Source organism: Phyllostomus hastatus, unplaced genomic scaffold, assembly GCF_019186645.2.
Source record: "Phyllostomus hastatus isolate PE091 unplaced genomic scaffold, TTU_PhHast_1.1 phas_contig_58, whole genome shotgun sequence".
Classification (NCBI taxonomy): domain Eukaryota; kingdom Metazoa; phylum Chordata; class Mammalia; order Chiroptera; family Phyllostomidae; genus Phyllostomus; species Phyllostomus hastatus.
Genome location: NW_025333916.1, coordinates 18255089 through 18269467, shown reverse-complemented (window position 1 = coordinate 18269467; position 14379 = coordinate 18255089). Strand labels below are relative to the sequence as shown.

The 14379-nt window shown below is 48.8% G+C and overlaps 1 protein-coding gene across 1 annotated transcript in view; it reads right to left on the bottom strand.

The window, feature by feature from the left end:
• Nucleotides 1-11638: 11638 nt before the first annotated feature.
• The window catches only part of ARSB (arylsulfatase B), a 140844-nt gene continuing 138103 nt past the window's right edge, over nt 11639-14379 (bottom strand). Inside the window, exon 8 of the mRNA XM_045848041.1 lies at nt 11639-14244. Within this exon, the coding sequence (XP_045703997.1) occupies nt 13979-14244 (266 nt within the window). The 3' untranslated portion in view covers nt 11639-13978. The remainder of the gene's footprint in view (nt 14245-14379) is intronic.

Sequence of the window (14379 nt, the reverse complement as noted above, 5' to 3'; positions counted from 1 at the left end):
CATATCCAATTTAAAGTTTCTTCCCTCCATCCAGCTCAGGGCTGACCTAGGGGTTAAGAACCTTCAGAGGGGAAAGGGGCATAGCTTATTCTTCCATTCTTGATTTGCCTTCTCCACTCCCCACCCCTCCCCCCGCCCCAACCCTCCAGCCTTCCTCAGGACCCTCTAATACTGAGCAGAGGAGGAAAGATGAGAGCAAATGGACAGAGGCCATTATGCTCAACACGTGTGGTTCGTGGCTTTTGACTGAGTGTCTGGAGTCTTTGAATGGCTTATTAATGTCACTCTTGAGATCTCCTCCCCTGTTCCCACTATGAGTTCTTCCCATGCTGCACCAGGATGATGCACTCTCCAGCTGATCTGGTCTTGCTCTGCTGGGACCCCCTGCCCCAGAAGGTAGTCGGCTGGCCAACACTGGCCCATGGGAATGTACTCGCCCACAGCCTTTCAAATGGCAGAGATGCATCTTACTATCCCAGTTGCCATCCCCACCCTTCCCCGGCCACCCAGCTTCAGTCAGCATCTTGCTTTCAGAACCCCCTGAGAGCCATGTGCCAGTCTTCGCGCCGCACCCCCTCTACCCCAAATCCAGGAGAGCCATGGCAAGCTCTCCCAGGATGTGTGGCATTCTCTGCTCTGGTAGTAGCCCTGCGCAGTCTGAAATAGAAGCCGCAATCTACAAAATGAGAGGCCAGCTTGTTGAGAGGCCAATTTGTCTGCCCTTCTTGCAAGACCCTCCCCCCGCAGGCTGGAGGTTCTCTTGGCCCCCTCTTTTCTTGCTTTGGGTCACTGGATCCCTTCCCCATGGGAAGGAAGGAAAAAGCAAATCTTGCCCCTTTTACAAACTCCCTTCAAAGAACTCTCGGGTACCGCTAGCCTTTCCTTCCCATCCTATGGGATTTCTTTAGCACCTCTCATTAGAATGTGGGGGTCCTCATTGTTGGGAACTGCCCTGACTGGTATCAGAAGCTGAAACCCCCACCTAGCTAAGGCTAAGGGAACGCCCTTGGAACTGTAAGCCAGCAAGGAGACAAAAGCTTATCTTCCTGGCAGGAATGCTGCTTCTGCTGCTTTATTTATGACTGAACCCCCAAAAGCTTGGTCGGTTAGCCAAAGACGGGTAAGATTCCCCACAGGGGGAAACGACCTAAGACAGGCACGATCACTTTGGGAGGCCCCCCAAAAGAAGGACTTGGGGGGCTGCAGCAAAAGGGGGGTGATGGACCCTCGCTCCTCGGCTTTGACATAGCCTGAGTTCTCAGCATCTGGGAAAAAAACCTCCTTGTCTCCCAGTTGCCTTAGTTCCCTTGCTCTACCTAAGCCTGAAACAATGACAGGGTGGTGCAGCTCGGTACTGAGAGGTGCGGATTCCCCGGGGTGATCAGGCCTAAGAAAGAACATGTAAATTACTGTGAAACCTTCTTTGTTTAGAATGCTCTCAGTTGAATGAGAAGGGTCTTAGGAGGAAGTTAGTTTGTTCCTCAGTCTTACAGCTCTTTGACCCCCAACTCAATAGACCGGCAGAGTTCTTTGTTTTCTATAGTTCCTTACTTCCCCCTAATGAATTTTTATGAATTATTATTTACCTGAATTATTATGCAAAATGAGCCTAATAAAAGCAGGTACGGACGGTAAATCAGCGCACTCCTCACTAGAAGGGGTGGCCATTTCGTCCCTACTTCTCCACAGAAACTAGTTTGTCTCTGTGCATGTGTTTTCTCTCGCGTGTTTATCGTCGAGCCATCCACAGCGTTCCGTGGTCACTGCTGGCCGGTGACCCACGCGCAACACCTCATCACACACTGACTCCATTGTGGAAGCCTTAGGCAACAGGAAACGTTACTTTCCACATCCTGTCAGCTGGTCTGAAAACATTCTTTCTCCTTTCTTAGACCTGCCATCAGCCTCACATTGCTGCCCCTGCTAACCTTATCTGAAATGCCTTAAAGGGGTTTGGTTGGAACTTTATCCTCAAATGAAACTAAAAATCATAAAACATACATTTTATCTATTTAAAATATAGATGCTGTGTATGCTTAGACTAACAAAAAAGAATGCGTGGGTATTTTTGGCACTAGCTGTTTGACAAAAATCATGACAGCACAGTATGTCTTCCTTCATTTTACATCAAGGACAAGAAGATAAAGAAGAATCTCTTTGCAAAAATATTCAAGAGTTTCATCGGTTTCCGGAGGGCCTCTCTCCCACCTTTGATATTCAAATCACCTGCCTTTGAAGAGCCTGCTGTGTCAGTGTTCCTGTCGATTTCCTCTCTCCCCTCCTTAGGGGCTCCGTTCTGCCTGCTCCTTCCTTGTAGTGGTTTACCCAGGAGGGAGTAGTTCTCCAACCTGACTGCCCACTTCATGAAAGGGCGTCTGATTTGCATCTTACTTCTGCACATGTGCATCACTGGAAAATCAGCTGGAGGATCGCCAATGCGGAGGATGTGGTGGCTGGCTAGGTAGAAGACTGGTTTAATTGGAATTGAGGCATTTGCATATGGACACATTTATGGGTGGTAGGTAAGTTCCTCAGTCACCATGGTGTTATAACAACATTACCTTCGCCATGCCCTCTCATAACTTCAGGGCTTAGATACTGAGACCTGAGATAACCAGGAGCCTCGCCAGCACCCAGGAGGGAGTTGTACCCTAGCTGCTTCTCAGCTGAGAGGGAGGGAAGGACTGGAAGGGACTGGCAGAGAGTTCATGGGAGGCGAGGATGACCTGGGACAGAGGGGGCTTATGCTGAGTCATGGAGCTGGGAAGGGATTGGAAGGGCCTCACAGGGGTTCAGAACAAGTCACCCCAAAATGTGCCTTCATGGTATGTGGATTGTTTTGAGCCAAAGGTAAGCAAGGGCCTAAGGGCTCAAGAGAAATGCCTGTCCCCTTCCTCCTTAACTACCTAGAAGAACTTGAATTAGGGACCTTGCCCCATAATAAGAGGTTATCAGAGATAACCTTTTTTTGACCTATCTATAGGGCAGGGCAAACTTTTGCTTTCCTTTTTATCATTCTGCAATGACCTTACTCCCCTCTGAAGCCCCAAGGTGATCCTTAGCTCAGAATGTCATATACACCTCATTTCCTCTGCACCTCTCATATACAATATGTGGGGCCGCTGACTCTCTCATATATGCAGGGTTCCAATACATGTGTATGTCATGTAGTCATTACATTTGGTCATTAAATTTGGCCATTTTCTCTTGCTAATCTGTTTCATGTTTATTTGTAAAAGGCGAAAGATGTATATGATCTGAAGAGAAACCAGAGTCTGTCTCATGCTTATTTGATTATTATACCAACCAAAAGAACTTTGAGGGTAAAGGGAAGTTTCTTCTTCCCCCATAGTCTGAAAGGGAGGATGGGGCAGGCACCAAGACCAGTTGGACTCTGGGACCATGTGGGCAGGCTACGCCCTGACATGGCACAGCAACTGTTCTCACCTGCAAGACAGCTATTTGGTCCTGCACTTTAAGGGGACTACAAATACTACAAATACCTTTATAAGATGGCAGACTACTTAGCATCAAGGACTTGCCAGGCTTTGAGTCATTTTGCAAAATCAATCTCCTCTAGGCAAGCATTTCCAGAAATGACCTCCTCCTCGACCTACCACCTCTAACCCAGCACTTGCCCTCTTCAGATGGAGGCTCCGCCAGCATCACCAAGTCCTTCTGAGTCCCCTGCCTATAGAAGCAGAACGTCCCACCTAATGCCCTGTTATGATGTGAGGCCATGCCCCACTCTCGGTGACACTGAGGAAAGAAAGAAGCAACCTCCAGTCCTTTTCATAAGCGTGTCCTGAACTGGGAAGGGAGCAATGAGACAGGAAGGAAAATGGCCTCGATGGTTAGTTAATATTTGACAAAAGAGGCAAGAATATACAATAGGATAAAGATGGTCTATTCAAGAAATGGTGCTGGGAAAATTGGAAATATATGTACAAAAAAATGAAACTAGACCACCTCCTTACATTATACACACAGATGAACTGAAAATGGATTAAAGACTTCCATGTTAGACTTGCAACCACACAAATCCTAGAAGAAAACATAGGCAGTAAAATCTAGGACATTTCTTGTAGCAATATGTTTTCTGATATATCTGCTTGGGCAAGGGGAACAAAAGAAAAAATAATCAAATGGGACTCCAGCACACTGAAAAGTTTTTGCACAGCAAAGATACCATCAATAAAATGAAAAGACAACCCACTGAATGGGAGAACATATTTGCCAATGATACACCTGATAAGGAGTTAATATCCAAAGTTCATAAAGAACTTATAAAACTCAATACCCCCCCCAAATCCAATTAAAAATGGGCAAAGGTCCTGAAGAGATGACCAACAGACATAGGGAAAGATGCTCAACATCAGTAATCATCAGAAAAATGACAATTAAAACCACAATGAGATATCTTCTCACATCTGTCAGAATTCCTATCATCAATAAATCAACAAACAAGTGCTGGTGAGGATGTGGAGAAAAGGGAACCTCTGTGCACTGTTGGTGGGAATGCAGACTGGTACAGCCACTGTGGAGGCAATATGGAGTTTCTTCAAAAAGTTAAAAATAGTACTGTGTGACCCAGTGATCCTACTTCTAGGAATACATCCAAAGAAACCATAAAACACTAACTTGAAAGAACATAAGCGCCCCATATGTTCACTGCAGTGTTATTTACCATTGCAAAGATACGGAAGCAGACCAAGTGTCCATCAGTAGATGAGTGGGTAAAAAAGCTGTGGTGTGCATTTATACAATTGAATGCTACTCGGCCATAAAAAGGAAAGAAATCTTACCCTTTGTGACAGCATGGATGGACCTAGACAGCACCATGCTAAATAAGCCAGTCAGAGAAAGACAAATACCATATGATCTCACTTATATGTGGAATCTAATGAACATAATGAACTAACAATCAAACAGAGACAGGCTCATAGATAGCCAGTTGAGAGCTGTTGGGGTTGGGGGGCACTGAAGGGTGGAGAGATTGAGCAAAAAAGAAAAAAGGGAAAAACTCATGGACGATAGTGTGGTGATTGCTGGGCGGGGGGAGCGGGGAGTGGAGGAGGGTATGGGGAGACCGATGGAGATGGACAGAGACCCAGCTTGGGGAGGTGAAGACACAGTACAGTGTACAGATGATGTGCTGTGGAACTGTGCACCTGAAATCTGTATAATTTTGCTAAACAGTGTCACCCCAATAAATTCAATTAAAAAAAATTTCCAATTCCACTTTCCTTAAGGAAACTAATGCAACTCCTAGTTTATCTCCATTGTATCTGCACCAGAATCCCACGAACACCCACTTCCATTCTGTGGCAGGAGAAAAGCCCCAGTAAATATGAATCCATAATTAATGAGTATCAGGAAACATGCTGTCCGCCCCTTGCAGCTTGTCCTTGGCACTTGCAAGACGTAGCTCAGCACGAAGCGTAAGGCAAGAAGCCAGTTTTCTGCAGGAAAAGTCGCACATGGAGAAGCATTTGTACAAAAGTTGAACAAGTGAATGGAGGGAATCTTGGGAAAGGATTGGGAGGTGAAGGGGGAGAAGTCTGAGTCTGTGCAAATCTGAGGCCATGAAAAGTGTATGCAGCCATCAGCTGATACCTTGGAGGAGATCCCAGGGCAAACACAACCGGCCTGAGGAGTCTGGAGAGTGTAACGCTCACCCAGACTGCACGAAGGCGCTGAGGCCCTTCCAGCTGACACAGACGAAGCCCTTTGAAGATAGCCCAGCTCTAGGACACCTGCTCCCCAGCAGGCGGCAGGGCGGGGCTGCCGTGGTGGCGGATCACCAGGGTCTGCAGGCAGGATGGAAGGGGTGGGAACAAGGGCCAGACTTGGAAATCAGGGACTCAGCTGTCATCTTGAAATCAGAAGGTGGTTCTTTGAATTCAACAAATGGAATATTTCTCCAACAAGTATTGTTTAAGTGCCAAGCCCTGTTCTATGAGACAGAGATATCCATTAAACAAACCAGACGTCAGACTTCCGTTTGGTGGGGAAGACGGCCATTTGTACACGAATAACAAGACGGTGTGGTCTCTGCTCTCAGAAGAGATGTACGAGTCAGGAAGGGTATTCCAGTTCAGGGTTAGGGAAACCTTCTCAGGGAGGGCACCTTCCAGTTTGGACCTGAAGGGTGAACTAGTCCAGTGAAGAGAAGAGAAGGGAACTATGCAAAGGGACTAGCCTGTGTTAAAGCCTGAAACTGTGAGAGTGCTGGCAGACAGGCTGGAAGACAGGCAGGAAGTCAGATGAAAGGCACTGGGATTATTCATAGTGGAAAAGGAAAGGCTAACAGTTGAGTGAAAGTGGTCAGTTACAGTCAGTTATTTATAGAAGCCATGACCTCCTTCTGAGGGGGTTCAAAAGGAAGGAGCCTGAAGGGGTTCTGTCAGAGGGTCAGGCAGTAAGGGCCCAGGGTCACGACAGCACTGTCACCAGGGAGGGGCAGCTGCAGCCATCCTCACTCCTCTCCCCGGCGGGGAGGAGTAGGACATGGCCTGTGGAGGTCAGATCACCCCAAGGTAAGAAGCAAGTGGTTATTAAACTGCCTCTAAGGAGGGTGAGTCACTTACCTGCAGGGCTCTTGCTTGGCCAAGTGGGGTGTGCCTCAGTGCCAGCTGGGGCCAGACCTGCTAAGTTTGGGACCACAGGGGAGTGACCGGGCAGCTGCTTTCGCCGTCCAGGCTCCCCCACCCCTCCCCCAGGGCTCCTAGCCCAATGCTAATATTCCAGTAAAACAGGAACACCACCTTGAAGGAGTGCTGAACTGTTAGCCTTCCCAGAGAGCTCACAAGTCTCAGTTTGGCTCTGTCCATAAGAGAGGAAAAGGACCTTAACCTTCTCCATCTCTTTACTTTTCCCTGCTTTCTGACACAGTTCCAAAGATGGTTAAAGCAGAGACAATTAACCATTCAAAAAGCACCTCCTGGAAGGGAGGACTGGCTGCCCCAGCTGAGAGGATGTTTAAGTCCAAACAAAAGCTGGGCTTTTCCCGCACTACCCTCAGCAGCTGGGGCTCCTGCTAGACGCCTGCAAGATTGCAGAGGGGGATGGGACTGATTGGTCCACTCCAAGAAGAGCTGTAGGGGCCAATAAATGCATGGAAAACTTCAATCTCCTGGCACCAAAAGGAATACAAAATAATGTAACATTTTAAAGCCTATCAATGAGCAAAACTGTATAACAATATATACTGATAAAAGGAAGTCAAGTTCTAGTTCTCTGATGGTATAAAGCCTTAGTGACAGAAGAAGGGAGGCCAATGGCACCAACTGCTCACTTCTTTCTGCCATCCCGGTCCCGAGATGGTGTTTCTTCTCACTGGGGATGGATAGCTAGACCTTGGGTTTGCAGAGGGGTCATCACCGGGGTGACTGAGTCTAAAAACCAGCAGAGGCCCAGAGCAGTGCAGCCCCCCACAGCACCAGCCGGGGTCCTGACTTCAGGAGGAACCACCCCTGACCCCCGGATCCCAGACTGTGTGTTAGCCGTCTTTCCTTCCCAACCAGTAAGAGGAGTTGTGGGCATAATTCCTAGGGCTCAGCCACTTCACTTTTTTTTACTTAAGGCAACAATGTTTAACTATAAAAATCAAAGCATTTCTCTAACCAGGTCCCATTAACAAATACAGAGCTCTCTAACTATGGAAACTTTTATAGGACACCACTCTCTGAACCTAAACATAGTCATTATTTGTTCTTCGAGGGGAGACCCTCACAAAGATTATTCCTTATTAAAAAAGTGCACATATACATGCTAACCTCTGCATTACCTTTTTTCATCTGAACCCCTGGAGAGAAATCATTACAAACAGAACTGTAAGGAGTCTCCTAGGTATCTGAAGTGTTTGTTACTCTTCATTTCAGAGCCTTAAACACAGAAGGTGAGTGAGGTTCTGTTGACTTTGTATGAATGAGAACAGTCAGGGTATCTAGTAGGCCTGCTCCAGAATTTTGCAAGATGGTAACTAATTGTAACTAAAGATGAAAGACAGGTTGGTGCCGATTTGTTATAGAACAAGACACTAAATTTCGAGAGCAGCACCATCCTGAGGAGCTGCAGGGAGCTTTAAGGACCCACCTGCAAACCTCGCCCCTCCTCCTCCAGACCTGCGGTCGGGCTTGCCTGTGTGTTCACGGGGATGGGGGCGCAGGTGGTCACCGCCTCTGTGACCTGGATGTGGGCAGGCGATTTTCCTATGAAATTCATAAAAAAACATTAACAAAGACCCTTTTCAGACTGAGCAATTCCAACGACTTTCAATTGCTTTTTTAAAATTTCTAAGCCCCCAATTAGCTCTTTATTCTATTTCCCTACCTCTTTAGGTGGTACTGCTCGGTTAGGCTGTTGCACTTGTCTCCTCACTGGCTTCCCTGCCCCCCGCCCCCCGCCTGGTTGATGGTCACAGGAGGCACGGGAGGCTCCCCCGTCCAAACTGTGAGAACAGGACTTCCTACAAATTATCCTCTGTTCTTAAAGGTGCAAGACAAAGGGAAGAGAGGAAGCCCAGCACTGGAGGTTGCAGGAGAGCGCAGGAGAGACGGGGCTTTTTAAGAGCAATCTGGGCTCCATTTCCAGCTCTCCTGGCTACATGACTTCATGCAACAGAATTTCTCAAACGTGAGAACCATTTACCTAACGATTAAATACGACTGTGAAGAGCTCAGTAGCCATTACAAAAGTTAAATGGTGTCTGGCGTACAGCATGTCCTCTTTGAAGGGCCCTTGCCTTATCCCTGTAGTTAGCAAGATATGGCATAGCTGATGGGCTCATTCACAATATCCAAAGAGGCTGTGGTGAATTTGGGCCAGATGAGGCCCACGTGGGCACCTAGGGGGAATGTGCTGGCTGATGAGGCAAAAGAGTATAAGCGACTTCTAAGCATCCATGACCTAAAGTCTCCCGGGAGAGCATATGATCTAGGGGACCACAGATTACAATCCCAGAATTTAAGGGTCAGGGACCTTCTTAACTCAAGAAAGTTCCATGTTGTCTCTTCCTCCTCTTGGTGTTTACTTCTTCAAAGCACTTCTCTGTATGTTGCATGGCCACCAACTTGTTTGTTGACATTCTGGGCTTCTTCCTTCGGTGGGGTCCCCGGCTATTTCCCCACTGTGCTGCAGAGGGTGCGTGCACACTGGTCTCCTCTTGTGTGTATACAATGAACACATTTTGAGTGTGTCCCAGGCTTTGAGGACTGCAGGCACTCGAGCAAAACAAACTTCGAGAAGTGCGGCTGTGGTTCTTAGAGGAAATGGCCCATGGAGGGGACAGAAGCACGTCCCCGAGTCCAGCTAGCAGCCACCGCGAGGCGCTGCCCAGCGCACACAGGCACCGAATGAAGCCGGTGTGCCTGCTCCGAGGGAGCTTCCTTACCTCCTCCACACCAGCATCACCCAGACACAGCCCTGCACTGGTGAGAATAAACCAGTGAAAAAGTTTACTTCTTCTTCAACTCCTCCTTTCCTTCCAGGTCAGGAACAGTTCTTAGCTCAAATTTAGGAGCAATTTGGATTCACTGTGTGTATTTTTATGATTACCAATGACAGTAGTTTCCCTTTCACCATGGTGATAAAACAGCGTGACTTAAAATTACTTATTCTAGTAAAGAAGGTAAATTTCAGGAAAAGCACCGTGTGAAGGCTCCCGGCAGTGGCAGGGCCTCTGTGAGCCATGGAGGTCCGCGTGGGCCCGAGGACCTGTGGGGGTGCTGGGGCGTCTTCCTGGCCCTGGCTGCTGGGGAAGCCCAACCAGACTTTGCGGGGAGGAAGGACCTGCGGGCCAGAGTGGCAGAACGCGTGCAGGTGCTTCAGAGAGGGGCCCTTCTGCTTGGCCTGGAGCCCTCCTGGATACGGGGCCCACATATTCCCAACACCTGCACGCAGTAAACCCAAGCAATCGCATCAAGCATGGGCTGGAGAACCAAGAAAACCCACCTGCTTTACTGTGAAGCCCCAAGTAACATTTCCACACCGTACAGCTGCTTCCCTCCCAGAATCAGAGTGTCTTCTAATCAAAGGCTTTAAGAATAGTTTTTACAGAAAGAACTCACTAGTCTCAGGGGTGTAAAATATAAAGCAAAAATTAAAGCAAATAAATTCCTTTGCGGATCTTTAGGCTGGATTTCCTCTGACTCGGGAGCCCCTTCCACCTCCCCTCCATCCTGTGCCTGGACCTCCTGCCTGCTGGGCCCCCTGGCGGGTGAGCCTCCCGGGGCAGGGCTGCCTGTGCACCCGCCCCCACCGCCACCGCTGCCACAGCTGCCCTTGCCTCCACTGCACAGTGTGATTCTGGCTACAGAACAACGGCAGAGAGGACAAGTTCCAGCTTTGATTTATTTAATATAAATAAAAGCACAGTAGGTCCTGTTTACCTGAGGAGGGGAGGAGTGTGTGTGTTTACTCCTCCCTGCTCTGCAAGACCCTGGTGTGGACAAGAGGCAGGGGCCTACTTACTGGCTGCATTACTTGCAAGCTGGCTCCTCAGCTCCAAGCCCACTTCTGAGGCCCATGGAGAAGAGGGAGGGCGGGAGGAGAGGGAGAGAATGTGTGTGTGAGTGTGTGAAATCACGGCCCCGTGGAGTAAAAACCCTGGGGACATCTACCCTTCGTCAGTGGGGTTAAAATGATGGTTCCCAGAAGAGGTGACCTTTATTTATCTACCATCCAAGTCTAAATTGAGGACTCAGCTGGGCAGAGTGGGAGGCTGGGGTGGTTCAGCCTGCGAAAGGAAAGGTCACTGGTTTGATTCCCAGTCAGGGCACAAGCTTGGGGGGCGGGCCAGGTCGGGGCATGCAAGTAGCAACTGATTGATGTATCTCTTGCACATCAATGTTTCTCTCCCTCACTTTCTCCTTCCCTTCCCCTCTCTCTAAAAAGAAACAAAATCTAAAAAAAAAAAAAAACCAGTCTGGGAAGTGAACCACTTCATTATTCTCTTAAAGGGGTTTTAAAGAAAGTTTATGGTGGCTATCTCTAGGTGGGTGGCTTATGAATGGTTTAATTTTCTTTTGTAGTTGTCTGTATTTTTAGAAATTGTTACAGAGATATTATTATCTCTATTGTTAGAAGAATGATAAGGATCATTAAATAAAATACCTTAACCTCAAGGATCAATGACACAGGTGAATCACCTCTCCTGCCGGGCACCAAGCTCTGGGGCCAGGCCCAGGGCAGCTGAGTCACCCCATCCTCCTGCGCTTTGTTCCCTCTGGGGGCTGGCTCCTACGGCAGCGGCACTGGAGCAAAGGTGAAAGAGGGGTGGGGGCCGCCTGGACACCGACTGAGCACACCTGCTTGCAGCAACTGCTAAGGGCAGTCACCAGGTGGGCAGGCCAGTCTTTCACCGGCCTGACAATGAACCAGTCTACACAAGCCATGGCTATTCTCTTGGGCAAAAATAGATTTTAAAGTTTAAGAGATGACTGGGGAAGATAATAAAAATGGGCCAATACATTTAAAAAATTTTGATAAAATCTATGTAACTTAAAATTCATCATTTTAGCCATTTTAAAGAGTACAATTCAGAGATATTGCTCATCACGACGCCGTGGGACCGTCACCTCTACCTCACGCCAGAAACTCTTCATCGCCCAGGTGGAGACCCCCCACACACAGCTGACACATTCTAAAAGATACATTTAATTATTTTTGTCCCCCACTTGGGGGACAACCATGAAGTAACAAAGAAAAAACAATTACATAAGCAGATCCCGCCTTCAAAGGTAAACAGATTCAGAAAGAAATAACATTAATACTGCTCATGACAACCTATGAATCTGTCCACATTCTGGCACAGAGAAAGAAAATCTAACAAGATGTGTTCTATTACAGGTAAAACAAAATCTCAGATAAACGTTTTACAGAAAACTAGTCTTTGAAACCTAAGCCCACTGAGTGAGGAACAGGCACAATGGCCACAGCAGTGCGGGCGCCAGAACCAGGGAGGGCTGCCGGGGGCTCGGCAGGGAGAGCAAAGAGGTGTCCCTGCTCATGGCCTCTGGTCTGCAGTATTAATGGGTTAGATGGATCCAGAAGGAACATGTGGGCTCAGTTAGTTCATACATCTGCCACAGGCTTGGGAGTGGGAGGCAACAGCGTCTGGCCGGCTGTCTGCCCACCCAGGAGTGAGGTGCGGGATGGTAACGTGTACCCAGGTCTAGCACCGTTCCCTTCCGGCCACTGTATTTTAACGCAATCCAAGTCAGCAGTGACCGGAAAACACAGCTACTCAACTGATGGATGGCCATAGCAGGAGCTGTAGCATATTATTTGGTGGTTTTAGGGTATAGTGTCCTACGAAGAATAGGTTGAACTGAGGATTACTGGCAAAAGAAGAGTCCCTTTGGTGGCATATTCCTCCCCCCCGCCGCCAGTGGACACCGTGACTTCACTGTGGCGTGTCCTGCGCCTGCCCAGATACGAGGACCGTGCTCCTGCCCCGGGAAGGCAGCGTGAGAATAGAAGAACAACGGCTGGAAGACATTTATATTCTCCCTGTATTCAGCTCGCAGTGTGAGACTTTCTCATTTGCTCACGTGTCCATTCATTTGTTTTTTAAAAAGTGAACTGAGTGCCTTCTGTGATGTACCAGGCACTGGTGGTAAGCAGCGAGTGAAACGGTGGAGCTAATGCAAACAGGAGTATGGTTTTTACACACATTCCTCTGAGTCACACTTTTCAAAGCTAACGTAGACCGATCCCTGTGAATAGGGCGTCAGTGGGACTGGGAAGGGCTGGCAGGTCACACTGTGCACCCTCTTTCCCCCACCCCAGCACCTCAGTGAGAGCATTGACACTGAGAGGGGGAGAGGAACGTGGGTGTCCTTCCTGGCTTTACCACGGCCCGGGTTCCCAAACAGGGCCATTTCCTCGTCAAGCTGCCCATGTCCATCATCTCAGAAACACAGCATCTTTTCCTGGCGTTTTTCCTCAGTGCTGGAGAAGACCAGTGTGACTCTCACTACATTACGAGACAAAGCCACAGTCATGATAACAAACCCCACGTAACTAGAAATATCCTGACCAGACAGATGACACAGACCCAAGCCTCCCCCGCCCAGGCCTCTCCGTGTCTACCAGGAGCATGCTCATGGAGCCAGCCAGCCACCTTCTCCCAGCAGGGCTGTCACTTAGGTTCAGAGACAAAAGGAAGGCAGGGTTCAGAGTTCCAAATACTAGTGGTGCTCAGAGTGGAGAAGCAAAGAAGCTTCTTAGGCACAGGACGCCTGAGTCAAAAGGGAAAAAACCCCAGGAGAGCTGGGGGTAGCGGGAAGTCTAGACAAAATGAGCAATGGCTGGGGGGAAACTTGGGGATAAAAACACAGTTCTTTACTGTAAAAACCAGAACCAAGGAGCAGGCTTGTTGCCATACTGGCCTTGACAGTGAAACGGGCCTCATGCTCCCTGACGGGATGAGTGATGAGGTGGGTGAGCGAGGGCTGACCAGGGCGGGCTATTCGCAGGGAACGCCTGACCACGATCCTCAGACAGGGAGAGCCCCTGACCGAGAGAACCATTAACAATTGTCTGCTCCCTTCATTTGTTACAAGAAACGTGAATCACTCCAATAAAAGCTGGCTATTGGCACAGGGAAACCTAACATCTGACTTGTGAGGCAAAAGGAGCCAGCTGCTCCAGCCTCCAGGACTCTGTAACTTCCTACTCCAGATCAAGTTCCCGGCCGTCCCACGGCTCCGGCTCCGGAAAAGGGGATGAACCCAATCACCCTCTCCTTTAGACACCTCCCCCCAGCCAACCGTGGGAGTGCTCCAGATTTTATCAGCTTCTTAAGTGCACTAGGCGTTGACATGAGACATGTCATTGTGGTTTAGGAGCAAGGGAGGGGACAGGTGAACCCAGGTTGGGAGAACAAGTGAGATGAGAGTCACATGAGTAAAGGTCTAAAGTCCCGCCTGCCACAGAAAGGTTTCCCAGCCCCAACCCGAGGCTGCCCCAAACCCTACATCCAGGGGCCCCAAGCCCCAGTGCCCTTCGGATCGCAGCGGGGGTCCTGGTCCGGGAAGTACACGGGCACTGAGTGTTTGTGGTAGAACTGGAGCCGGGAGAGGAGATGCTTGACGACGTGGGGGTATTCCCTTGACAGGTCATGCCTTTCTTCTGGGTCCTTCTCAATGTCAAAGAGCCACAGGGTCTTGTTCGGTGGGTCCGATGCGGGTATCTCGGAAACATTGTATTGAGACGGTGGAGGGAACCAGTGACCACAGCCTGGCAAAGAAACAAGAGTTCAGTGGGGAGAGACATGGAGGCAATTTCTAATTTTGAGAAATGAGCCCAGGGGACAAAGCTGAGAAGGGGCATGGGTGTGGACCCACAAAAAAGATGGGGCCCTTGATGCTGTGT